This window comes from Myodes glareolus, chromosome 9 (genome assembly GCF_982192425.1).
Source record: "Myodes glareolus chromosome 9, mMyoGla1.1, whole genome shotgun sequence".
In the NCBI taxonomy this organism is placed as follows: Eukaryota; Metazoa; Chordata; class Mammalia; order Rodentia; family Cricetidae; genus Myodes; species Myodes glareolus.
In genome coordinates, this window is record NC_142034.1 from 89,344,957 (window position 1) to 89,372,154 (window position 27,198).

A 27,198-nucleotide genomic window follows, 5' to 3' on the forward strand; every position below is an offset into this window, starting at 1 on the left:
TGAAGTGTTACAATGGTTAATCTTGATTGTCACTTGATTGGGTTAATAAATGCCTGGGGGATTAATAAACACTAGTCCAGGCGTATCTCTGAAGGTGTTTCTAGGTATCTTGATGGCTTTGATTCCTACTTTCTTGACCTATTCATAGTATGGCAGCATTATTGGAAGGTGAGGAAGGGAAGTATTTCTTTATGGGGTGTGTCCTTGGGATCTACATCTGACCCTCGTCCCATCCTGGATCCCCCTTTCTCTCCTTCATGGTTACCAAGAAAGGAGCTGCACTACCCCATCATTGCATACCCACCATGAACTAGTGAGCCAAGGCACATCCTTCATCTTTGAAGACTGTTTCCATAAAGCATTTAGTCACAACATCCAGACAGTTTGAGTAACACAAGTGGTTATGAGCGTCTCCGAGCAGCAGTCAGGGAAATGAGTGGTGAGTGCAGACAGGCGCTGGGAAGGAAGCCTGGAGCGCCTAGTAGAGATGCTTAGATTTGTTCCGAGTGTCACAGTGAGCCTGGCAAAATTTAGTTCAGGGTTCCTTTATTCTCTTTCTTTTAAAAATATTTATGGGGTGGGGGATTTCCTGTTGTACCCCTGCTCAGGTTTGTGGTCTTGCTTTCTTGACCAGAAGAGAGCAATGGGGCTCCCCTCTGAGGAGACCGCATCAAAACATCCCTTTCCCCAAAATGAACAGATGCTGATTCAGCATAGTGGGGTCCACCTGAAAGACAGCCCTGACTGCGCCCATGTTCCGAAGGAGAATGGCCATGAACAAGCTGTTCCATATCCAAGCAACGAGGAATCCTTACCTGAGTTCTCCAAGTCTCAAGACAGCTGGACCTGGGAGGATGTTTTATTCATCCATTTCAGAACTGAATCCCCTTTGATCAGTTTTGAGGGGAAGAGCTAGAGAGATCTCGAGGCTAAATTATGTATTGGCTCCTCTCCATCTTTTCCGAGGTCACGTGAGCCTCTGCTCAGCATTAGCTGAGTTCATTTATCCCTCTTGGCATTGCTCTCTGGGCAGCACGGGCAGGCAACGTTATGAGTCATATGTAGCTGGGAGTTAATTTCCCAATGAACGTCCAAATCGGTGATCCTTGGCTCCCTCCTGTTTGTATCTGGATGCGATGCAAGGTGTGCCTCCAATTCTGGTTCTTAAGTAAGAGGAAGCTGTAATCTCCTTCATTTGCCCTTGATATGCCTCTGAAGCCTGATACTTTGTAATGGAGCCCAACAAGGTGACTGTTGGCCTTCTCCGAACCGTTCTTCTAAGCACGGATGATTGATACTCTCTGACCAGCATCAAATGCAAGAGGAGCTTCACGTTACAATCTGCCAACCCACCCCTCCTCCCGGCCCGATCCATACACTGTTCCCAAGAGGAGAACAGTTTAGAGTACGGGTGCAGAGTGCAGGGAGGGTGCTGTGTTAGCTTGCATTAATACTGTGACTTTGAGACAATTAACCAGCTCCCTCTTCTTAGTCTCTTTTAAATGGGGAATGGGAATGAGTACAAACAGCACCAGGCTTTCAGGGGGTGCTGAGTGCAGTACCAGCTGAAGAGAGTTACTGCTTGTGACTTTCCTGTCTGTGCTGGTGACAGGCAGAGTGACAGGTGCTGTTGACACAGATCAATGCCAAAGAAGCGAAAGCTTGTGGCCTGGGAGCTGAGCAGCTGAAGATCAGGTAGTGGGTAGCAATCAATATATCCCAGATCGCTTTGCCTCAACAACCATTTCCGTATACTATTGAATAATATGTGAGTACCTGTGTGTGTGTGTGTGTGTGTGTGTGTGTATGGAGTGAAACATTAAGCAAACCGAGACACCACATATGTCTCCTTGGACTACTCCATGCCTCCCAGTCCCAGGCCCTCTGCTTTTCTCATGGGTAACCCAGGTCTGCACTGTGGTCCTTATGTTTGCATCTAGATCTTTGCTCATGGCTATTCTTATACATACAACTAGGAAACACGTCTGGCTAGGTTTGTCATTGTTCTGTGGTTTGGCTTATTTCATATAGAACGCACTGTTGTTCCACATTTTATTTTGTTCATGGAGATATTTTGCAAAATACGCCAAAACACACTATCTCTGTGTGTGCATGCTTTCATGTATGCAGGTACAATGTGTGTGCAGAGGGAGACACAGGCGGGAGGACAACCTGGAGTGTTATACTTTAGGCTCCGTCCACCTGCTCCCATTTATTTATTATACACAAGGTCTTTCACCAGCCTAGAACTCATCAAGTTGACTAGGCTGGCCAGCCAGGGAACACTAGGGATCTGCCTGTTTCTCCAGCGTTGGCATTAGAAGCATCTGCCACCATGCCTGCTTTTGTTCTGTGGGTTCAGAGAATTTAGCTCAAGTCCCCTTGCTTGGAAAAAGAGCATTTTCCTGATTGAGCCCTCTCACCAGCCCCGAAATGATACACTTAAAAATCCCACTACCTAGTGTTCCGTTATTGATCAGCTTCCTTAGCTGCTCCCAAGTAGAGGTTCCCGAAGTAGAGGTTTTAACTTCTAATCAACCCTTTGCTGCAGAAGACACCACACCCTAAGGCCTCTCCAGTGAGTGTCGCCTTTGGTTCTTGCCTTACAGAATCCTTGAGCTTGATCTAATTGTCAGAGACGAAGATGGAAACATACTGGACCCTGATAACACCAGCATCATCAGCTTGTTCCATGCTCACGAGGAGGCGACCGAAAAAATCACAGAGCGCATCAAAGAGGAAATGGTGAGCTCTGCTCTGGAGGCTTTGGCCAAGCCAAGCTGACGTTTCGCACACTGTAAACTGAAAATCACAGGCTCGTAGACTGCACTGTGTGATTTCAAGGGGCCATCTGCCCTCCAACCTGAGATGATCAGCAACAATGAAGGCTGTATTAAGTTTTTGTACTTAGATCTGTAACTTATTAGGCGTGCGGCCCACAAGTAATTAAACGCCAGGCAGGTTTCCCAGTCTTGGAGCTTTTAGATTCTAGAGGAAAGAAGAGAAGAAAGGTAGCAAAGATGTAAATTAATTAATTAAAAGATGACTGTAGCGGCTGATAAAAGACAATAAAGTAGGCACCGCGAATCAGGGACTGCTTTGCGAGGACTGGGCAGGAAAGGTCTCTTGGAGGCGTGAAAGAATAATGTCGAAGCCACTGAGGGGGGATGTCCCGAGGGGATCTGTGGCAGGTGCTCCAGGTAGGGGAAGCAGCAAATGCAAAGGCACTGAGGTAAGTCCTGAAGAAGTCTGGTGTGGGTGGGGCCCGGTGAGCTGTGGGGAGTGGTCTAATTTGCAGAAGTAAGCAGCAGAGTCTGGCTCCAGAGCAGCCTGGGGATTGTGGGAGAAAGAGCTCAGACAGCCATCTAAGTAGGATGGCAAGCCAGCAAAAGACTTGAAGGAAGATTAAGCCTGGTTTATATTTAAACACGGCCACTTTAACTGCCGTGTATTTTTATCTTAATTAAAACCTTATTTTTTTTAAGACAGACACCTGCAAACAAAACTATAATGCATCAAAATAAATTATTCATGCATAAGTGCACAAAAATAGATCTGATAGTGAAAACGAAGACTCTAATGTAGAGCTTCACGGTGTCAGAATGATTGTTCTTACTGTATAGTTCATTAAGATGGATAGACTTGGGCTCTGATTAATTGCTGTGAGTTATTGGAAAGCAACTACATTTTTGGACTTGCTTTCACGTAGTAAAAATCGCTATCGCTAAGCTTCACTTAGATGTATGTTAGTAATGCATGGTGATGGATATTCCCCTCAACAATTGGCGTACAGATAATGCTACCATCTTCCTTACAAACTTCTTCATGTACCTTCCTCATTCAAGCCCAGAAATCCATAATTTGTATTCTCTTCCTCGTTCTGACTCTTCTAGAGTATCCAAATAGAATATCCAGTGTTATTTTTTTTTCTTGGGCATTTTTGACTTAGCATATTGTTTTGGGAATTCCTTTTAGTACGCATATTAATGAACATTTTTGTTTTGTTTTGTTTTTTATCAGTGCTGAGTCAGTATACTGCTGGCCTAATGTTGATGTGTTTATCACTGGCCGTACTGATAATCACTGTCTGATTGTAGGGTGTTTGGGTAGTTGCCAATGTGCAACCTGGCATAATGCTACTAAGAGCCATATCTTAGTTAGGATTTCTATTGCTGTGATCAAAGCAGCTTACAATGCACAGGACACACTCTGTCACCAAGGGGAGTCAGAACTGGAACTCAAGGCAGGAACAGAAGCAGAGGCCATGGAGGACCACTGCTTCCTTGCTTGTTCCTCATGGCTTTGTTCAGCCTGCTTTCTTATACAACTCAGGACCACCCGCCCAGGATACCACTGCCTGCGGTGGGCTATGCCTTCTTCTCTCTGTTAGCAATAGAGAAAATTCTTGACAGATTTGCCTACGGGCCAATCTTATGGAGGGTTTTTTCTCAGTTGAGAGTCTTTCTTTCCAAGTGACTTTAACTTGTGTCAAGTTGACATAAAATTAACCAAACACACGAACACTTACAGATTTCCTTTATAATGTGTGCTTTTTATGCCACTAACTTCATGGAGAGTTATGGGTCAGTGGTAACATCTCCCAGGATAGGAAGATGAAAGCAAGCAGGGTCAAAGTGACAACCCTCAGACTGCAAACACTTACGGTGACTGAGCTGGCTGAATGCTCAACTATTCCAGCTTACAGTGGAGGGGCTCCTCGTACTCCAGACAGTGTTTCTATTGTTTTACGTGGTACTGGGCTTACTTGTTATATCTTCCTTTTTTTCTTCTTCTTTCTACGCTTCAGTCAAAAGACCAGCCAGATTACGGGATGTATTCTCGGATCTCCTCATCTCCTACCCACAGCCTCTACGTCTTTGTGAGAAACTTTGTGTGCCGAATTGGGGAGGATGCTGAACTCTTCATGTCTCTCTACGACCCCAACAAACAAATGGTCATAAGGTCAGTGTGTCCGGTGTGTCCTGGCTGCTCAACCTGTGGGAAGCTGGACTGGGCGACACACAAAGGATCTTTTCCTCTCACCTTTCTTTGCGGAGTAGTCCCTTCCAGAAAAGAAACTCAGCATCAGTGAAAGTGTGGGAAGGACTCCTTGGGAGGGTGTGGGAGTTGGGCGGAAGTGCTATTTGCCCCTGATTTGTTTTCTCAACGGATTTGTGGTTATGGTAATGTGTCTTGGTGATGAAAAATTGCAAGACTCAGACAAATAGCAATGGATAGGATAAAAATACCTGTTTTTAAAATGGGAGCTGAGAAATGAATGGTGGAAAATCTCCATCCCCCACAAAAGCTCACACACTCATTCTGCTGTTTGATTTTCCTTAACCCTAATGAGGCTGCTAAACAGACTGACGCTTGAGTCGGCTGTTTGCAAACTGTGAGCGTTGACCTCTCTGGGCCATTGCTTTCAGACTTTAATGAGAAAAGCACAGGTGAATATGGGCACAGCATACCAATGGGCATCATCGTGAATGCCTGCCATTGACTGCTCTTGGGAGTGAAGGAAGCTAGGAAACTTCTGGGTGACTCAGCTCAAGGAGGGAAAACGCCTTTGGGAATCTTGAAGATTGTTCCCTTCTGCCCCATTCATCCCCTTCCCCTGTGCTTGTGGCTCAGCCAGTCCTTGCTCTCAGGTGATCCTTATTGGTTTCTATGCAGTGAGGGTTTTGGAGGAATGGTTCCTGTTTGGCACATTAAAACGGAGCTGGATTATGATCCTTCCGTGTTTATAAGGAAGATGGTATTTTCCTAGTTCAACATTAGGGTGATTAGATGAAGTCACAGGCAGCGCACCGTGAGGAGTGGTGGTGCTTTAGTTAACAGTGGGTTCTCCCGGAGACGGTGAAGCACGGCTGGGCTGTTCAGGTAGGAGGACTGCACCGAGCTCTATATTCGATCTCATTTGAACCTAGAGTGAAGTTTTGGCGAGAAAGTGAAACTCGAAGAGGTCAGAAAACATGCCTGAAGTCACACCTGTTTATAAACGACCGAGCTGAAGCTTAGATCTATGCCTATCTGACTCTAAAGACAAATTACATTCCATTTGATTTTGCCACTCAGGGTTTTTTTTTTTCTTTTCTTTTCTTTTTTTTTCCGCTTGCCACCAGAGTTTCAGCACCCTTCTCCTCGAAAGCTAGACTTTATCACACATCTAAGTCCCTATCATTCAGCTGGCTCAGTCTCAGTGGATATGATACTAGAACTTGGTACTTACTTGATCACACCCAGCAGATACTAGAAATACACTAGTTTCTGCTCCTTTAGGACCCTTGACCTATGTGCCCTAAGTTCCTGGCTATCTCCTAAAAATTGCCCTGGAGGCAGTTGACAGCACTGTTAGAAGCCCCGTGTCCCTTAGATATGTGACAACTTGGATCGGCATCAGTGAGGTTGCCTGGCCCCTAGTCCACTCAATGATGGATGGCCTCAGCCAGCTTTGTGGAGGGAGGCGATAGATCACTGAGATGGCCACTGTGTTCCCTGATGTACCACCCTGGATGATATGGGCGAGGGGAGGTGCCTGAGTGGTGCCTTTGTGAGTGTCAGGGACACAGGGCAGCCCTTAGGAGGAGCAGGAATGGGGGCGGGGAAGCACCAAGATGGTGAAAATGCTAACCAGGAGAAAACAAAGCACAGAAGAGGGGCCTGGAACATTCCCTGTGTTAGTCTGACTTGACTTAGGTGCTCTTTTTCTTCCTCATACTGCACTCTCCTTTCCTGCCCACTCTAACCACTGTTAACCTACTTTCCCAGGCAGAAGTTAAGACTTCCTCTGTGGGGGCTCAGATGTGAACTGGAGACAAGTTGCCTGGTACTGATCTTTCCATGTCAGGACCATTTGTGGCCAGGCTCCCAGGATACCCAAAGAATGGAAATTGAAAATACGGGTTTTTTTTTTTTTTTGGTAGGGCAAAAACGTAACAGCGTGGGCATGAGGCCAGTACTGAGCTTATGTCCCCAAGAGTTTAAGAGGATGGAACAATCCTTCCTCCTCCTCACCTGTGTCAATGGTGAAGGCTCAAGCCTTCAGATTCTATCATCAGCTCTTCTTGAGCAAGAATGGATGGGAGCAGTTCAGCCCTCTAAATTGCTTTTCTTATTTATGATTGCATTTCTCTCCAAAGGAAATTGCTGGCGCCTGCTGTTTAGAGGCAGCAAGCTGGTCAGAAAGGGGATTGCTACATGTGATGAAAGGTACTGGGCAGAACCCAGGTACTTCAATACGAGTAATCCATAAATAATCAGGGGAATCACTTAACATATTACTGACAGAGCCTTCTTGGACAGTTTGCTGTCAATCCCACTGAAAATTTTGGCTCTTACCAAAAATGAAAACAGAAGGTAATTGTACACTTAATTTGCTTGTGTTTTGACCTTTGGTTGATTGAAGGCTGGACCCCGTGCGCTCTAGGTCCATGTCCTTCTTTAAGTTTTGTTCGACCTACTCTGGTGAACAGTGTGAGTGGGTCTGGCTGGGTGGAGCGGACTTGTCATCTCAGCTATCCTGGAGACTGAGGCAAGAAGGTTGTGAGTTCAGCGCCACTCTGGGGAAAATCAACAACAGCAACAGAAACAACCGGCCTGAGGGTACACCTCTGTACTCCAGCACTTACCTTGCATATACAAGTCCAAGACTTCAATACCCACCGTTTTCAAAGTAAACAAAAGCAAAAACAGCAACCTAACAACAAAACTTCAAACAAACAAGCAAATACCATTCAAACAAGAAGGCAATTATCAATCTGAGTGGAGGGAAGGTCTCTCTCTCTCTCTCTCTCTCTCTCTCTCTCTCTCTCTGTGTGTGTGTGTGTGTGTGTGTGTGTGAGAGAGAGAGAGAGAGAGAGAGGGAGAGAGAGAGAGAGAGAGGGCTCTAAGTAAGGCAGTTTTCTTTCACCTCATTGAATTCTTTTATGCTGCCTACTAGAATGAATTTGGTTATATTATTATTTTAATATTCTTACTTTAAATTAGTGGGCATTTATTTAACATCAACTGTGTGCTTCTGGATGGCATAAAACACCTAATGACTCATCTCAGTAAAGTGTACTATGCTTCTAAGTAACGTTAGTGCTGCTTCTTCGGTCTTTCTGGCCTGGATGGGCGGGTAGTACTCACTACAGGGGGTATATGTGATTGCCGGTAGTGGTCAGATAGCAGATTATGATGCCTAAATCCTCGGGGATAGCTGAGTAATGGTTGTCACCATCCCTTCATACAATTCTTCACTGTATTTCTATTACTTCACAATTTTTTTGCAAAGTTTATTCTATTTTATCTGTATTTGTGTGCCTATTTCCATGCATGCCACGTTTGTGAAGATGCCTGCAGAGTCCAGATGAGGGTCTTAGTTACCCTGGAACTGGAGTTGCATGCCAATGAGAGCTTCTGCATGTGGGTGCTGAGAACCAAACCTGGGTCCTTTGCAAGAGCAGCAAGAGCTCATAGCCCTGATCCATCTCCCCAGCTCCCTCCATTAGTTTTAAGAGCGAGTCGAACATCCCCAGATGATCTACAAGGCCCATTTGCTCTGGGTCTCTGTATAATTTTCCCCACACCACTTAACTCTTAAAACTCTTTCCCGGATTCCGTCCATGGCTTTTACACACATCTTTACCTCGCCTGAAACCTTTTCTAGTCCGTGCTCAATTTGACTACATGTGTTTTCTTTAGCAAAGATGTCTCTCACCACCTATGCCAGGGCAGGACTTTCCAACGTGCATTCTTACAACGTCTTGAATGTTTTCTTCACAGCACACTTGCATGCCATTGCAATTGCCAAATGGCAGTAGAATAGTCTATTTAAGTGGATTGAAGGTGACAACTGTGCGGCTCCTCATACTAAGACATCCTGTTAGTAGAAACAGTTGTACCTTCAAAGGACCACTTCAAAAAAATCCAAATCCTGACTCAGTCTCAGAAGGAGAGTGGGCTGGAAAGGGAGATACACTCATGGTGTTCTTCAGAGCCTGCTAAAATCCTCTCCTCTCTCATCTCTGACTTTGCCAATAACCTCTACCGAGAGTATGCAGCTGCTCAGCAAAAAATACTAGGCAGCTGCGCCAGGATGTTCTTAGCAGTTGGGGAGGAAAGGTGTGCATGGATACACATATGTTCATATTTCGTCCCCCACTTAATGTCTGTCTCCCAACACAACTTGTCCTTCAGAGGGAAGGCTCTCTCAAACATCTCCCTGTCTCCAGTAGCCACTACAGTGCTAAAAATGTAGCTGATGCTCCTGCATGTCTTTGAACGGATGCCCCACCTGTAACAGACTGCTATTCTTCCTCCCACAGTGAGAACTATCTGGTACGATGGGGCAGCAAGGGATTCCCAAAGGAGATTGAGATGCTCAATAACCTGAAGGTGGTCTTCACGGTGAGTGTGTGCTCTACACGCCCAATGACCTGGCCTTGGGAGAGAGGCTGGCTGGGCATTGCTCAGGATGGAGCGGGGATCCACACAGAGCTGTGCTCTGGCTTTTTATAGGGCTCATTGTTCATGGAGTCATTATGTGTCTTAAGGATGTCGTTGGGCGTTGGGAAGATGAGTCTTCTCCTTTGCTCTTCCCCTTCCCTGTCTTTCTCACTCTGTGCACACAGACAACAGTACCATCTTAGCAAGTGTGTCTCCCTGATCAGCAATGGTTAGGTGACCAGGGCACAGATGCTACTAGTTTTGATTTTCTCGTTAATTCACAGTAAATCTAATTTTCTTTCTTTAGTTCAGGCCTTTCTGAAAACACTTCTAAAATTCATCAGGAAAAAAAAATAGGATCTTTCAAGGACACTGGCTGTCTTAGTCAATGGGACATTCTGAATATAATTAAGCCATAGGTAATTAAAGACCTGGCATGTCCTTAGGACCATCCTTCCAAATACTAATACTTAACTAGCATGACTTATATGTAGAAGGATAAAGTCAATTGTTATTTGGATGGGTTGTTTCTGAGAGTGAACTTGGCCCTTTAGCTCTGAGCAGGGGGCTCAGTAAACAGAATGAGATAAGGTAATTTCCAGCAGAGACCCCTCTCTCCTATCCTTTCTTCACTAAGGATACAAGCATTGTCTACAAGCTCCTTTGGGGAGAAGACTTTGCTCCTCCGTGCTCCATTGCCTGCATTAGAGGGGGAAATTATGGAGGAGGAGCTGGGATGGGTTTTGGCATTGACCAAACTGATGAGTTGGATCCAGAAGTGACCGACATGCTAGATTAACCTACCTTGCTCTACAATAATTTCCCTGTTACAGCCCATTAAGTGCAGTGTCTTATGTTACATTGTGATTAGATTGGGGGTGTATTTGATTTATTTTGTTTGTTATTTCCTGAAAAAATAGGCCAGAGGCATGGAATGGGATCATAGGTTCTAATTGCTGAGACAGAGTTTTCTTGGCATATACAAATGCACTTCAATCTTGTATATCTATTGCTAGTTAGAAGGAGGAGCCTATTTATTTGCTTGATAAATAGGAGAGTCCCACAGGGCTTCGTGATTAAACCAAAAGACATATGTTCCATGAGACGGGGGAGGACAGGGAATAAATCAGTGCTTTGCTGTGCAGAGGACCAGCCCCTGATATGAGCGTGAAGGAAAAGGCAGGGGCAAGTTTGTGTCACACAGGATTAGTGAGAATGGGATCCTGGCTTCTCTGAATTCTGTGGTGCCACACCTCTGCTCCGCAGAACAAGTGACCTTGAGACCTTCGGTTGATTGGCTGGACAGACTGATGTGTCCCTCCCTTGAGATGATTGACAGCTTCATTTGGAAATATGAAAGGTCATGGTGCTCTTATGTTTTGTATGGATTCAAGAGCCACTTGTAAGCTCAGCGCCTGCTGCTAGGGTACAGCAGCAAGCAAGCTGATGAGGCCTCTGCTTTCAGGTCCACTAATAGGGGTCCTGAAATAATAATAAATTATTAATAATAATTGACATAAAATTAATTTTCATTAGTTTTATTTTTAAAAATGATTATACTTTGTTCTTACAGAATTTCAGTATTTGGGGGGAAGCGGAACAATAGAACTTAGAATCAGCATCAACTACTATAATAACCAGGGGTGTTAGCATGCCTTTTCTCCCTACTCTTCTTTTCTGCAGCTTCAGACTGCAGAAAAGGAGAAAAAACATAAAATAAAATTTTATTAAAATATAATTAATAAATAAATGAGTAAAGACACAGTAGCAATGTCAGAAAGCGATCCAAATAGCAACGGTAATTAAAACAGGGCGGCACAATGACGTAGGACTGCGAGCCCCTTTCAGCTGGGTGTCACAGCAATGTTGACTGAAGTTGGGTATGAGATACGACCTGGCAGCTGGGGCACTAGTTGGCCTTCTTTCTCTACCCTCTGGATGTTTGCTCTCTCTCTGGTCTCCTGTTTGGGGTCAGGATGGTGACTCCTTGGACCTGAGAAGTTGGCATAAGGGTCTGGCTGATTGCTGATGTCTCCTGCATCGACTCCCTAAGAGTTTGTCCTCTTTGGTCTGCCGTATGGAAATGGGGTGTATCACGAGGCCCCCCGATGCATTAGTCCAGTCTGGAGCTGCAGGAAAAAGGACGAGGAAGGGAAAGACGTGCTAATGCAGACATTGTTATAGCAGGAGATGCCTTTTAAGTTCTATTGCTTGTCTTTCCACCAAATGTTGGAATTTTGCAATACCAGAATAGAGGTGACTGGGTGGGGACAGCCTTAGACTGGAGCCTGCATTCTCAACGAGGATAGCTTGTTCACATGCTGGGCCAAGAATTCTACCTGGGCTGCAAAGCATGTGTTCAGGCAGTTTGCTGTGGTGTATGGAGTGTTGACATTCTCTAGGGCCAAGGATCCTCCCAAAAAGTTCTTAAAGAATTGTATTTTTCTTTGAGGACAAGTGACATCTCTTCTTAGGGTGTGGGGAGAGATGGTGTCTCAGGACCTTGGTTCTGAGTGTATCTAGTGTATTAGTCTGCCAGCGCTGCTGTAATGAAACTTCATAGATTGGCTGGGCTAACAGACATTGTTTTCTCTGCGTTCTGGAGACTAGACATCTGGCGATAATGTGTGGGCAGGGTTGCTTTGTCTGAGAGCAATCTTCGGTTTACAGACAACACCCTTCTTCCTTTGGCATGGCCATGTGTGCATGTGAACTTGTGTGAGTGCATGCATGTGTGGGCATGTGTGTCTCCTAGTCTCGGCTTGTGAAAACACATCGTATTGGATTAACCGACTCTGACGACCTTGCCTTAACCACATTTTCTCTGCAAAGGCTGCTTTCTGAAGGCGGTCAGGCTCTGAGGTGCTGGAGTCAGGACTTCAGCACAGGTGCATGTTGGCAGAAGCCTTTCCAGTGTCAAAGTCTCTCTGGCTCCTGAATGGTTCACAAAGACACAAGTCAAAATATTTAAAAAATAGATAAAAAATCTTGACATGGGGGACAAGTAATTAAGAAAGGGGTTCATTATAAATGACTGAGGACAGAGATGTTAATCATGGAGAGAACCTGATTATACAGAGGAATAAGAGGCAGGCATTTGGGTAGAGGTGTGCTTAGAAAGAAAGATCCAGAGAGAGAGAAAGAGAGAGAGAGAGAGAGAGAGAGAGAGAGAGGAAGAGAGGGGGGGGGAGAGAGAGAGGAAGAGAGAGGAAGAGGGAGAGAGAAAGAAAGAGAGAGAGAAAGAGAGAGAGAGAGAGAGAGAGAGAGAGAGAGAGAGAGAGAGAATTGTACATCTCCAGAGCAATAAAGCAATCTATGTGGATAAAAATAGAGAGACTAGTGAAGAATCAGCTGGCGAGGACAGCTGGGTGTATTATGTCTAGCCCTTTCATGTCAGCTTGGAAAGATGAGCACTAATGCAGAAGGAAACAGGGAGCTATTGAAGTTGTTGGGGGATGAGAAATTAAAAAAAAAAATCAGCATGGCTTCCAAAGATGAATTCCCAAAAGGTTCTAGAATGGGGCGGTTGGAGGAGTCCTGCAGGTCCTTCAGGGTCAGGCAGGGGGCGACACAGCAGGCTTTCTCAGGTTGCTATTGCACTTCTCCTTCTCCCTGCCTGTCAGGGGGATCCCGATGATGGAGAAGCCATCCTCCTCTCTGCCAGACGGTGAAAGGAGTGCCCTTCGTGACTCAGGGCTTTCAGGAACAGTCTAAAATATAGGTGCTTGCCTCTACAGGGAAGCAAGACAGCTAGAAACTCCGACCTTACAGAGTAAAAAGTTTTGAGCAGAATTCCTCCTTCTGTAGGAAAACTCGGATTTTGCTATGAAGGCCTTAAACACGGCCCACAGATGTTATGGAAGAGAACCCCATTCACTAAAGTCAACTGAGGAGGTTCATACCTTCATAGCGACGTTGAGACTAGTGTTTGTACATTGTAGCTTAGCCAAATAGGCACATGAAATTTAACTAACCCAGTTCCTTGGAGGGAGATGTGGGCCATATCCGGGGCTTGTGTTATACTCAGAGACACTCCCCTCTGCATCTCCTTCTTCTCACACCACTCACAGTGAGAGGCTGGGGCTGGCTGCTCTGCCTGTTCCTGGCTGAGTTGGCAGCTTTTCCCCGGTGCATATGCTCACAAGAGAATTAACTCAGAGGGGAAGCTGCTCCCCAGCAAGGGTGGGCCCAGGGTTGACTTTCTAAGCTGACCTATTAGCGTGTCTTGCTGTTTCTGCCCCAGCTCTTCCTGGCTGGCAGGGAGCCTGATGAAGATGGGGCACCTAAATACACTGCAGTAGGATGCTGAGCCGCTCAGGGCATGCCTCTGCGATGCTGCTTCAGTTACTAATCTCCCTCTCAGAGTCTCCAAGGATCAAAGTCATGACAAGGACCAAGGTCATGATCCAGAGGAAGTGTTCTTACAGGGGAAGGTGGGATGCAAAAATAGCATCATCTTAGAGGTGCTTGATAACACTGTCAGGGATCAGACGAGATGGTGCAGAATGGCATCTCTAGAGTCCTGCCACTCAGGATCTCAGCTGGGCCCTGCCTTCCCTATCTGTTCGAAGGGTGTGGTGACCTCAGTTTCCACCTTTCCTACGACCGATGGTGACACTACCATGCTAACCACACTCCTTAGAAATGGCCATTGCTTTGCTCCTATTTTACTTGTTTTGATTAAACATACAATTGAAACTGCTTTCTCTTCTGTTCTTATAGGATCTTGGAAACAAAGACCTCAACAGGGATAAGATTTACTTGATTTGCCAAATAGTCCGAATTGGGAAGATGGATCTGAAGGATACTAATATCAAGAAGTGCACCCAGGGGCTGAGGAGGCCCTTTGGGGTGGCAGGTGATGACTGATGTCTACACTTAAATTCGAGCACACGTTTCTATGTGGCTGAATTGTAAAGATTATTTCTACCCTTCCACCCCTGCAAAACCTGGGCCGAGCAGCCTTTAGTAACTACATTTGTGGCGGCTAACTGAAGTCACTGGTGACTGAGTCCAGATTTATGATAGGCTCGGCGAATAATGCGGTCCTAAGGTCTGGCCCAGGGCACCCGGGAGCGCGGCACAGTCTGAGCAGTTGGCGCCTCAGCTCCCGAGCGCTTGTGAAAAAGGACGACCAATACGGTCTGGATCTAATTATGGGGAGCAAATCACTTTGGAAAAAAAACATATCCAGGATAGGAAATGCAGTTACACAGAGTGAGTCATACCATCCGTCTGAATTCCAGATGAGAACGGACATTCGGAGAAGGAGGGCACTGCGGGGTCCTTGTGGGCTGCCGGAGCACACAGCTCCGCCTTTCCCCTGGCACTCGCTGTGAGCACGCCCAAAGCTTCATCATTCCTGCCCTACTTTTGTGGTTTATGTGCTATTTGGCTATTAGTGGAAGGCGCTAATATTTACTTAATATATTTCCTTTTTTAATAAACCCACTTTATTCCACTAAAGTATATTTTTTCTCAAAAGACAGTTGAAGTACCTGTGACATGGCGATTGGATATGCCAGTATTTTTCTTATTATTAAAAGATAAATTTGGGGGGCTGGAGAGATGGCTCAGTGGTTAAGAGTGCTTGCTACTCTACCGGAGAACCAGAGCTCAGTTCCCAGCTGTCACATCCGATAGCTCACAATCGTCTACAACTCCAGCTCCAGGGTAGCTGGTGCCTTCAGACCCCTGCACACACTCCTACACACATGTCCATTAACACACCGATGTATCCATATGGATAAATGCTAAGACAAATATTTAAAAATAAAATATAAGTTTTAAATCACGAACCTTTTCCAATTTGTCACCTTGAGAGACTCTTTCGCCTGCCATCACATGCCCCCTGGCTTTCCAGTCATCCCTGGTACACTTACATATTGGCTATGAAGTCAGTTGGCAAGGTTCAAGGGTCCAACAATTCTGTGTACATGCTAAGCACATGGTAATGAAAAGAGGGTGTTTCCTTGGATGCTCAGATCCTACAGAGAGTCCCTGCCCATGGGTTGTGTGGGTACAGACGAGACTCGGTATACACATCCAACAAGAACCTTGCTACCCGACTTTGTTGTTGCCACCCGTCTAACCATCTCCTTTGCCCTCTATTACACCCTGGGACCCTCCCTCCAATGTTCCTCCCCTTCTCTCCTGCCGTATAATCCACCCCTCTCACCACCTCTGTTTGACTTAACTATTCGCGCATTTCCTTTGTCTTTCTAGTTATGGACATCACTGACATCATCAAGGGCAAAGCAGAGAGTGATGAGGAAAAGCAACATTTTATTCCCTTTCACCCGTAAGTCATTCGTGTGTCTCTCCAAGCTGCCCACCCGAGTCTCTCTGCAGCCCCGGGTGAACTGGTTCCTGACCCTTAGTAAGGGGGTACGTGGGCAGGGTCTCCCAAGAGAGAGCATCCTGACTTGCAACTGAACCAGGGACTTTACCGCAGCCCTGGGGAAGAGTGCCAGCCAGGCTTGGGGGTGAAGTGGTGGACAGGTCAACGTGCCCTGCTTTTCTGGAGCTTAGACTTCACATGGGCAATTAAGTAGATAATCAACCAAAGCTTAAGACCTTAATTATGAGTGTACCAGGGGCCACGGAGCTGTGAAGGAGCAGCCCGTTGGGAGCGCCTTCATGGGAGCCACATGTATATCTGTGACAGGAGAAGCAGGGGCAGCAAGGAAGGTCATTATCTTTGACTTGCTTCAAAATGACTCTACATTGAGAGCAATGTCAAGATGAAGCACCCCCAAAGATCTCCAGGAAACCGTGCCAGTGACCCTAGTCAAGGTGAATGATTGGGTCTTCTAGAAGCAGCTGAAGTTTTCTTGTCACCTTCCAGAGGAAGATTTGGGGATCTTTTTTGACGCATAAATGCCTACTACCTGCGGCATTCATTGGTTTTCCTCAGATTTCAGAGCCATGCTGTTTGAGAGGAGGGCATTGTGTTCTCTGAGCTGACACAGGCAGGCTGACTTTGCACCTAAGTCGTGCTGGGGTGCTTGCTCCCTGCGGCAATGCGGGACACGAGATGGAAACCTCATGGGGGCACCACGTGACCGTTTGTGCTCTTTTCCCCTTTCTAGGGTCTCGGCTGAGAATGATTTCCTTCATAGCCTTCTGGGCAAAGTCACAGCCTCCAAGGGAGACAGCGGAGGACAAGGTATGCAGTTACCATTCAGTGTCCAGGTGTGCTGTGTTTACTGCAGCCCAGGAGCCTCTGATACATCAGTAAATGGACCCAGACAGCATGGTGGGAAACCTAAGAGCGTGGGGTCCGTAGGGATACAGACCGCCCGCTGCAGCATAGGATGGGCATTTCCTTCACGCCTAACGAAGAAAGGAGCCGCTGGCTCCTTCGTGTCAGGCACTTAGAAGTTACACATTTGATCTCATCTTTCCCCAAATCCTTGAGACAGATGGCTGGTATCCTATCTGCTTTAAGAAGACCTGGACTCATAATTACCTGGGGGTCATTATCAGAAGTTGACACCGCCACAAACAACCGTGCTAATCGTACACCCCCTGGGGCTGGGTTGCTGCATATGTGAATATATCTGTTATCTTAGTGGTCTCCGGCAGGAGGCATGGGGGAGGGGTGGGGAGAGGGGAGGGGTGGGGAGAGGGCCGGGAGATTGCTTTAGAGATGGGTGTTCACGGTGAGGGTTCCCTTCTAGGCCTGTGGGTGACCATGAAGATGCTGGTGGGAGACATCGTTCAGATCCGCAAAGACTATCCGCACTTAGTGGACAGGACCACTGTGGTGGCCCGGAAGCTGGGCTTCCCAGAGATCATCATGCCAGGTGGGACACAGCTGCAGTGAGCTGCCTCGGGGGCAGGGGCAGCAGCAGGGGTGAGGGGTCAGCTTGTGTCCTTCATTGTCTTCTTGAGAGTCAACCTCTTTTTCTTTATTTCTCTGCCTGAACAAAAGCAACTTTTATTTTTACTTTTAAAGCAATCTAATTTTATATACTAATCCCAGTTCCCTCTTCCTCCCTCCCTTTTCCCACTCCCCACACTTTCTTCCCATCCCACCTCCCCATCCTCTCCTCAGAGAAGGTGAGGCCTCCCATGGAAAGTCAACAAAGTCTGTCACATCTCTTGAGACAAGATCAAGACCCGCCCCCCCCCCCCAATCTAGACTGAACAAGGTATCCCTTCATAAGGAATGGGCTCCAAAGAGCTAGTTCATGCACTAGGGATAAATACTGGTTCCACTGCTAGTGACCCCACAAACTGTCCAAGCCACACAACTGTCACCTGCGTTCAGAGGGCCTAGTTGGGTCTTATGTAGGTTCCCCAGCTGTCAGTCAAGAGTCAGTGTGCTCCCACTAGCTCAGGTCAGCTGTTTCTGTGGGCTTCCCCACCATGGTCTTGGTTCCTTTGCTCATAATATTGCTTCTCCTTCCCTATGACAACTTTTTCATCCACAGAAACTTCTCTGCGTGCTCCAAGTAAGCACAGACATGGAAATAGACAGACATACACTCTCTCCCACTCATACTTTACCGACACACGCTTTATTTAATAGGCGTTTTATGGAGCTATGCGACTTGCTTTGCCATTCAGCAGCTCAGCATGGATGGCGTCTTTATTTCACTCCACATAGAGCGATGCCATTCTGTCTGGCGATGGGGTATTGTCACTCTCTTGAATTTTTATAGTACGTCTTATTATCTGAAGGACTCATGCGTGTAGTAACATGTTTAAATAGCATAGAGGGTGGCCAGTGGTTAAGAGTCCCCTCAAGTCTTTCGGTGGTGCAGCTCTAACCAGTACTATTAATATTTCAAATTAATTTATTTCAAAAGGGAGATCCTGCATTGGCACTCTTTTGATGTGACCGTCTGGACTTCAGCCTCATTCTTAGACTTCGACTTGCATCACCCCCTCTGATTTTGTTCTCTTGTAGTTCCCCTTTGTTCTCCTGTAGTTGAATGGTGGCCCAGGGTGGGGCCTGTCCTGTGATTTACTCATAACTGTTGTACATAACTGAAATCTCTCTCAGTTTCTTCTTTGCACTTCCTTCCTGGAAACCCTATGCCACTTGCCCTCCGCCCTTAGGTTCTGCATACATGAGAAATCCCTGAACCCTACTTTTGTGCAATGAAAAGGCCTATGAATATACAGCACTCTGTGGGCCGAGATCACTTTGCTTGGTGCTTTCCTTCGCTTCCCAGAAGGTGTCACTAGAGGACGGAAATTAAATGATTTTTAACAGAGACAACATGGCCAGTCTTGACCACCCTCCCTTGCTTTCTGCTGCCGATTTTTTCTAGCGCTCCTACCCTTGCTGCCTAGCTTTCCGTCCCTCCTGTCAGGTTCCAAAATGCCCTTTCTCAACTGCCCTGATTTTAATTTTCTGAATGGTCCTTCCTCCTCCTCCTCCACTCAGCCTCTGTGTCTGACTCTAACTGCTGTCTTCTCCCTCCATCCTCAGGGGATGTCAGGAATGACATCTACATCACGCTCTTACAAGGTGACTTTGACAAGTACAACAAGACCACACAGCGGAACGTGGAAGTGATTATGTGTGTGTGCACAGAAGACGGCAAAGTACTACCTGTAAGGGACACCGGCGCTCTGAGTGACAGGACCCCGATCTAGGGGACCGATCGTAAACATCTGCTCTCTGAAGGATCAGGGCTTTAGGGAAGATGATGGGGCACATGATCAACCTGCACCTTGTAGCTTGTTTAGTGCCCTAAGGTCTAATAAGACCTCATGTTGGTCTTTCATCTAAGTGTTCGTCCATGTATACTTCAACATCTTTGTCTGTGTGTGTGTGTGTGTGTGTGTGTGTGTGTGTGTGTGTGTGCTTTAGCACTTGTTTATAGGGTTTTTTTTGCAGTTAAAATGTTTTCACTGAAACTCAAACTAGTCTATTCAGGCAAAATCTATGGTTAAGATCAATACAGAGCCCTGGGCTGGCGTGGAGGTTCAGAATGTCTTCAAAGCAGACATTCTCAGCACTTAATCCAACTCCCCAGCTCTCAGCCAGAAATTGGGGTGGAAAGTCTTACTCGCAAATTGGTCTCCAGAGGGTTAGCAGCATGCATTTGAGAAGGCAAAGCACACGGCTATATTTACACAGCATATGTCCTGCGCAATCTTTGTCATGTGTGTTTATGTCTGTTTCCTTATGTTTTCTTTAAGGTTGTCAGCAGTTGTGTCCAGTGTGTGGGAGGGTTTTGCTTCTGAATGCTTCCTCTCCGAACGCGTAGCTGAAAATGAAATCAGCTCTCTGCAGAAGTTACAGCGTGGGCAAGCATCCCTCCTAGGCCACCTAATAGGGAATCAGATGGCAAAGTAACAGGGAGTCCTAGCCCTAGGGCCTGGAGCTCAGGCCTGTACTGGCACCTTCTGCCTAAACATGACTAACACCCTGAGAAGGATAGTCCCTGTATCAGGCTGGGTAGTGACACGAAGCCCATTATCACCCCAAGTTTACAAAGGGAGAACAGAAACTCCCGTGGAGAAAAACAGGCCTTAGGTCCTGCAGTTTACAGTGGCAGGGATGGGGATTTACCCTAGTCTATAGTGCCTATGTGTTAAGAAGGTTCTCCAAGTTGTTTCCAACCTCAATTTGAGGCTTCTAGCTGTTTCAACAAAGCCCTGGGGAGACTCAGTATCAGTTTTCAATGTAAAGAATGTTTTGCAACTGCCCTTTTGTTCTTGAAACCACCACAGTTAATTAATATCTGCTTGAGAAGAACCCTAGCATCTGCCTCATCCCTCCTTTGTTGGATGCTAACACTTGTCTGAAAAATAAAACAAGCGAGACACACAGCTTAAAAGAACACAAAGGGAGACAGGAGGATCTTATCTGAAAGGAAAATTTGCATTTTGTGAACGTATAGATCCTTGCTTTAAACGTTCTTTTTGCCCAGTTACCCGTCCAGAGAGATTTTAAACCTCCGCCTCATTGCTAAGATATTGATATTCCTTGCCTTCCCTATTGGCAAAGGACAAATGAGAAGACACAGTTCACAGGTAAACCAACATCTTGCCATGTGTCTGATCTACTCTTCTGTGTACCCTTGCCAGTCTTTAAGACAGACTGTGGCATGACAGACACACTTACTGCAGACAAGCGTGTATGTGGCAATCCGGGGTCTGAAGAGGAAGGGTAACCACGTGCACGCTGATGGGGGAGTTCAGTTTCCTATAGTGGTGTAGTTATGGGGAGTCCAGTTGACTGCCTATTGAAAATTGCTGGGGGAACCTGTGGGAGGCTTTTCTTTCCCTATTTGCAGACATGAACATTACTGCCTAATGAAATGTCATGCAGCACATTCAAATGCCCCTGAGCTGTGTTGGTGGGTTCCTGTGGAAATGGCCCCTCTGAAGACGGTTATTTCTCTTCAGCCATCTTTGGCAGAACAGACCCAGTAGGCAGTGTGTGAGGCATATCCCAGCCCCCCATCTGGGGTCTCAAGGACCTTACTTAGGTGGGAGTATAGCCGAAAAGCTAATGGGCTGGTGGGTTCTAGGGTCATCAATCCAGGTTCAGCTGCCTGTTATCCCTGCGATCTTAGATAGGTTCTTTTATCCTTGGAAACAGGAGGTATGATCTCTTCCTGTGGGGGCCGCGAGATAAACCTGAGAGCAGGCACAGTAAAAGGTCTCTCTCGACTTCAGGTAACACTAGAGCGGTATGCAGAGATGGCTGATCGTGGGTGAGGGACGCTTTAGGAGGGAGCTGAGGGGGTCGAATAGGTAAATCAGCCTGAAGATAGTTAGTTCCCAGAGACGCTGCCAGGCCAAGCCAGTAGAGGCAAGGGACAACGTGACAATGCCGTGAAGACTGTGACTGTGAAACCAGGCAGCCAAGCTCAGAGCCCGGAACATACGACATTAGCAAAAGGACCTTGGACTGATCCTGCATCCAAGAGTCTAGAGTCAGCCCCGAATGGGGCCAGTGGTGGCACCTTACTCCCGTGAATATCCGATGAGGTAATCTCCATAACAGGTGCCCATGACTTTGGTCATTATTAATAGGAAGGCACGGTGAGCAACCGGTCCCGGTTTCACCTGCGGGTGTTAATTGGCACTTTCCCGTGGTGCGGCCTTGTCATCGGATAGCACGTTTCTTTCTCACATGATTCCTGTGAAGTAATCTGAGCACGTGTCAGGGCCCTGGATTCTCCGGATGTGACAGCTCCTTCCAAGGTCAAGTCTGCACCAAAGCCTCCAGGCTTCCTGATGCCCACTCAGGTTTTCAACTGACGTTGTTGACACTAGCTGGGGGCCCTTGTCATTAGTCGAGGGTCATGGGAACGGACAACAGGAAGAATAAAACCTTCCTGAGACATATACACTTGTGTGTCATTCCTAAAAAGGGACTCAGGGCCTAGTCAGAGTGTTTTCTTTCTTTAAAAAAATTTTTAAAAAACCATTCATTGAGATTTTCACACACGAATACAATGTGGTCTGATTAGATCTACCTCATCTGTCTCCCATCAACTCCTCCTAGATGTTCTTTGTCACATCATTCTCCAAGCTCCATGCACGCCTAATGTTTTTAACCACGGCGTAAAATTTGGTTTGATGCAGCAGGGCTATCCACCTATGCCCAGGCAGCCTACCTGGGGCAGCGTCCTTGAAGAAATGCCCTCACCCAGTAGCTGTCACTTGGCAAAAGCTCTTTAGCCAGGGGTGGACTTTGTGAGTCCTCCCTCAGGTGCTCCCTTGACATTTGAAATATCCATTTCGGTCTCTGAAGTATGGAGCGTGTGATGAGGACATGCTCACCATCCTGAGAATAGCAGCGAGACCTTTTTCTCTGGCATTAGGACGTAAAAACTCACCATCAAGTTAGTTTTGTGATATCCCGTTGTCTTCTGAGAAGCAGTTTCTATTTCACCAGAGAAATAGATATGTTTTCAGACTTTAGAGGCTGCATGAGAGTCACTGAGGCTACAGAAACGGTGAGCCCATAAATGTCACCGGTATAAATCTTTCTAGGCCAGAAGGCAGGCCAGCTGTTAAAGAAGGGGCACTACACAAGGGGCTAGTGGATCTGAGATGTTGTTCCAACTCTGCCGCTCAGAGCCTCAGTCTACCCAGCTGTGGAGTGGTTCTAACAGAAGAGATCATCAGAGTGAGGTTTGAATTGGGTTGGGTGGCATGTAGTAAGGACTCGACATGGTGTTAGATACAGGATCCTCCCTAGGGGGTGGAAACCTTTGAGAAGCACGTTTCTGCTTACTGCTTCCAGAAGCAAAGAACAGATATCGTCTGCCAACAAGCATGGTCTGTGTTCCCTCTACCCAGGATGCTCTCCCCCATTTCCACGCAAAGCCAGCTTAGGATGCTTGACTGTCTTCACCTTCAAAAAAACATTCCCAATTCCTCGGCCGCATATAAAAGTCCTTCCTGTAATCTGTCTGTTTGTCTGTCTGTCTATCCATCTGCTGTCCTGTCCCGTTGTCAAAATGACTGGTGAACTTGCCTGAGCTCTTCCCCTCACGTTTCACCTCAGGTCCATTCCTCTGGAGCTTAGCCTAGGTGTGGCCCCAGAGAACGTTCCTCTGTGATTCTCTGAATCACCCTCCCTCAGCCTCTCACCCCAGACTTGTTCTCCAGACCAGTGTCTCTCTGAAGCTGCTACCATCTCCCACTGCCCAGTAAGAACCCACCTACTGTGGTGTATTAGCTTTGGGAATCTATCAGAAGGGGATTACCATGTGAAAATGTTATGGACATCTTGGGCAAGAGATAGGTTTAGCAAAATCGGCAGCATGCAGTGACTCCAAGGATAGTTATGGTTACCGTTTACAACAGAGCTGCCATGCCCGTGCCTGGCGGGGCTCCAAGTGCATTTCAGAAGAGAAGTAATAGAATTTCTGTAGTTAAGCAGCTGTCACTTCCAGGCTGGGGACGACAGTGTAGAAATCCGTAATGCAGAAGGGCTGTCAGGATAGAAGCCTGGCAGAAGGGTTAGCAAAGGCGAGGCTGTTGTATGATCCCAAGATTTGCCTTGGCCTTGGTGCCAAAACTGCCCAAGCTTAGATAATGGCAACGCTACAGTTTTTTTTTTTTTCCTCTCCATTTTTGTCTTGGTCAGAATGCAATTTGTGTGGGAGCTGGGGACAAGCCCATGAACGAGTATCACTCAGTGGTGTACTATCAAGTCAAACAGCCACGTTGGATGGAAACAGTCAAGGTAACAATGACCTTAACAGTAGCAATGGCAGTAAGTGTGTACTTAGTTTCTCAGCAAGTCGGGCACAGTGTTAAGTGTGTTATTGAAGTGATTCACTTATTGCTTACCACCGCCCTGTGAGTTTGTATGTTATTTTCCTCATTTTACAGACGAGGAGCCTGGTACAGAACAAATTATCGTCTTACCCACAATCCAACTGTCACTGTGTGTTCAAGTTAGGGTTGTAGCCCGAGCAGGTAGCACTCAGGGTTCATGCTCTTCTCTGCTAGCAGAGATATTAGGGGTTGGACTGGGGCCATTAGCATTCTGTCTCCCCTTTAGGAGTTAAGTCTTGCAAGTAGAACAAGATCCTTAGAGGCCCAGAGTTCGTACTCCAGCTCTATCATCCCTTCAACAGATGTCAATCAAGCACTCAATGCACCATTTTGTTTTTTATATTTTTTTGAGGTTTTTGTTGCTGTTTTGTGGTTTTTGTTTTTGTTTGTTAGTTTTGTTTTGTTTTTTTTGAGACAGGGTTTTTCTGTAGCTGTTGCTGTGCCTGTCCTGGAACTTGCTCTGCAGACCAGGCTGACCTTGAACTCACAGTGATCTGCCTGTTTCTGCCTCCCGAGTGCTGGGAAGTGACATAACTGTGCAGACGAAATGATTTAACGCACATAGAAAGCTCCGTAAGGGAGTATGCATCCAGTCAACACTACTTATTCTCGACTGCCTTAGATGATGAGAGGCGGTTTTATGGAATCCAAACTAGACATGGCATTTCTTCAAGGGTCAACTCCCCATCACATGACAGTTGAACTCAGCGTTCCAGGCACCTTCATGCCTGCTCCATTGTTCTAGTTGGTTTTCTGTTGCTATGATAAATGCCAGGACAAAGGCAGCTAGAGGAGGGTGGGCTTTGCTTCACTACCCTTCCAGATCACAAGCTATCAGTGATGAAGTAAGGGCTGCAAACCAAGCTAGACTCTGGAAGCAGGAGCCATGGGAGAATGCTAATTACTGGCTGGCTCACTGCATTGTGTTCTGCTAGCTTTCTTATAGAGCCAAGGACCACCTGCCTAGGGATGGTAGTGCTCACAGTGGGATGGGCTCTCCTACATCTTTCATCAATCAAGACAATCTCTCACAGACATGGCCACAGGCCACTCTGGTCGGGAGAATTCATCAATTGGGAGTCCTTCTTCTGCGGTGACTGAAGGGTGAAGTTGAGCTGACAATACAAGGATATTGATTTAGTGGTGGAGAAGGAGAGCAAGGATGTCGTGATTTCAAAAGTATAGCAGTGTGCTCTTCAAAGTCTCTCTCAGATAAGTCTCCCAGTTCCCCAACATTCTGAAGCTACTAAGTGACATTTCATTAAAAAGGTACTCCCTGATTAAATAAATATGAGGGATACTAAGAAACAGGAGTCAGGCTTAGGCTTCAGAAGGTGGCTTCTTCATTCCAGCTTTTGATGTGGATTGCTGTAGCATTGCAAAGGGAAGAGAATAGTACATACCCAAGTCTCACTGTCCAGTGGGCTGGCTCTCCTTTTCCCTATAGAACCATACCTTAGGTATAGTATTCTATTGAACATACCTTAGCAAGTCTTCATTCTAATCTGGGTAAGTATGAGCTTTGGCATACATACTTTTTGCAATATGTAAGAATATATATGTTCTCCTTTATGGGATGCCTTACTCAGTTTTGGAACCAACTGGTCATACTTACTGGAGGGGTATGGAAAGATGGAATGAACTTTATTTAGCTCTGAGTTACAGAAGTCACCATTCATGAGAGTGTGGGGACCTCTGAGGCAACTCTGCAGGCTCTGAAACAGTAACTTAGCATGTGTCTGGTAGCAAGTCCATGGTGGCCCGTTAAGCAAGTCACCCGTTCTCTTGATCACTTAACCAAAGAGGCATTGCCCCATAGACTTCTTGTGAATGGTGCTGAGACCAGCAACCTGTCCTGTTTTATTCAGCAGGGAAGAGTGATAAAGCTCTCAAGCCACCATGAGTCTATCAGGATGACTTTTGTGAACAGCACTTCAGATAGAAGTGGCCATTTGTACAAATTGCCAGACCATTATAGTAAGCAGAGAGAACCATCTCCATTGGAACAAGACTTAGGAAAAGACTCACTGAACAGTAAAGCATGATTAAAACTTCAAATATCTTTGCTAGACATTGGTAGGTTCTGTCTTCAGACTGTGCTCCAACTACTGACGCAAAATTTTAATTTGGCCATGGCTGTTCACACCATGGCTCTTACGTTGTCACTTATGTCCCTATTTCCCGCAGTAGGGCTCTTTGCACACTCTCTCTGAAAAAGGACCAGGTATGTTTTGTCCTTGCACCCTGGTTATATTCCTTCTGTGTCAACCATTGCCACATAACCATTACCATCATCTGTGTCGAGCATGAGTTTGTTGGGTTTGGCTAGTACCTTGCATGACTGCAGCTCTAGGTAACCTTTTCCAGTATTCAAGGAGAGGACAAGAGACTCTATGTCCTCAGTCTGAAACACATACATAATGGTGGACCTCCTCTGCCTCAAATTTTATTTTTTGAAACCGAAAGTCTCACAGCACACATCTCTGTTTGTCTTCCAATAGTCACCCACACAATCCAAGCCTACCATACTCTTGAATCCAAGTGTGGTTCTTGCAGAGAGCCTAGTGTGTCTGTGTTGTCCTGAATTGCCTCCTGAGGCTTAGGAAACAGGGTGCTCAAGAGTCAGGCTGAAAGCACTTCAGTTAAAGGTGTCAGTGGACTGGAGGTGGTTGCGTTGGAGGATGATGCTGAAGTAACCTGTGGGTGATTGTCCTCATGTAGTGGCTTTGAAAGCAAAAGCATCAGGACATGTATCAACCAAAGAGGAGAGGAGACTAGAATATCTATCTATCTATCTATCTATCTATCTATCTATCTATCTATCTATCACCTATCTATCTGATTAAATAGTTAAATAGTTTGAAACATATCAGGATATATATATATATACATATGTATATATATATATATATATATATATATATAAAATTAAGCACTTTTTATTAGTTTGCATATACATAAGCCATCAAGCAAAGCCCCTAAGTCCAGGCACAATTTCCAGGGCTCCCGGGATATTCAGAAAAAATGTGCACACCGCAGCTTGCACTGCATCAAATCACATGCTAAAGTTATGTGACTTTTATATCAATTTGGGGAGATTCATTTTTCCTCACTATAATTTATGGGCCTCTTTTCATTGGCTGTGGATGCAATTTGCCAAATGGATTACATCTGATACTTTATTTTCTCCTTATAGCTAGTTCTTATGTAATTTATTTACAGCTCATCAGTCTTGATGGATGGGAAGTAAATCAGCACATACTGTTCCAAGTTAAATGGTCAGGCTGCTGAGACCGGGAGTGGGGTGGGGCTGGGGGTCTGTGCCTCTTATTGCCTCCTGAGCTGTCCCTTTCTGCCTGCGGAGGTGGCTGTGCCCATTGAAGATATGCAGAGGATCCATCTGAGGTTCATGTTTCGTCACCGGTCATCACTAGAATGTGAGTATGCCATTGGTGACATGCCTGCGATCCCAATAAAGAGAGGGGGACAGAGTAGCCG

General features: G+C 46.1%; 1 protein-coding gene across 1 annotated transcript in view; it reads left to right on the forward strand.

Annotated features, from left to right (window-relative positions):
• The window catches only part of Dock2 (dedicator of cytokinesis 2), a 408,709-nt gene that overhangs the window by 46,734 nt on the left and 334,777 nt on the right, over positions 1 to 27,198 (forward strand). Inside the window, exons 7-16 of the mRNA XM_048436014.3 lie at positions 2,610 to 2,745; positions 4,808 to 4,962; positions 9,312 to 9,393; positions 14,155 to 14,290; positions 15,658 to 15,733; positions 16,524 to 16,600; positions 17,115 to 17,240; positions 18,878 to 19,002; positions 23,507 to 23,605; positions 27,065 to 27,137. Coding sequence (XP_048291971.1) covers positions 2,610 to 2,745; positions 4,808 to 4,962; positions 9,312 to 9,393; positions 14,155 to 14,290; positions 15,658 to 15,733; positions 16,524 to 16,600; positions 17,115 to 17,240; positions 18,878 to 19,002; positions 23,507 to 23,605; positions 27,065 to 27,137 — 1,085 coding nt within the window. The remainder of the gene's footprint in view (positions 1 to 2,609; positions 2,746 to 4,807; positions 4,963 to 9,311; positions 9,394 to 14,154; positions 14,291 to 15,657; positions 15,734 to 16,523; positions 16,601 to 17,114; positions 17,241 to 18,877; positions 19,003 to 23,506; positions 23,606 to 27,064; positions 27,138 to 27,198) is intronic.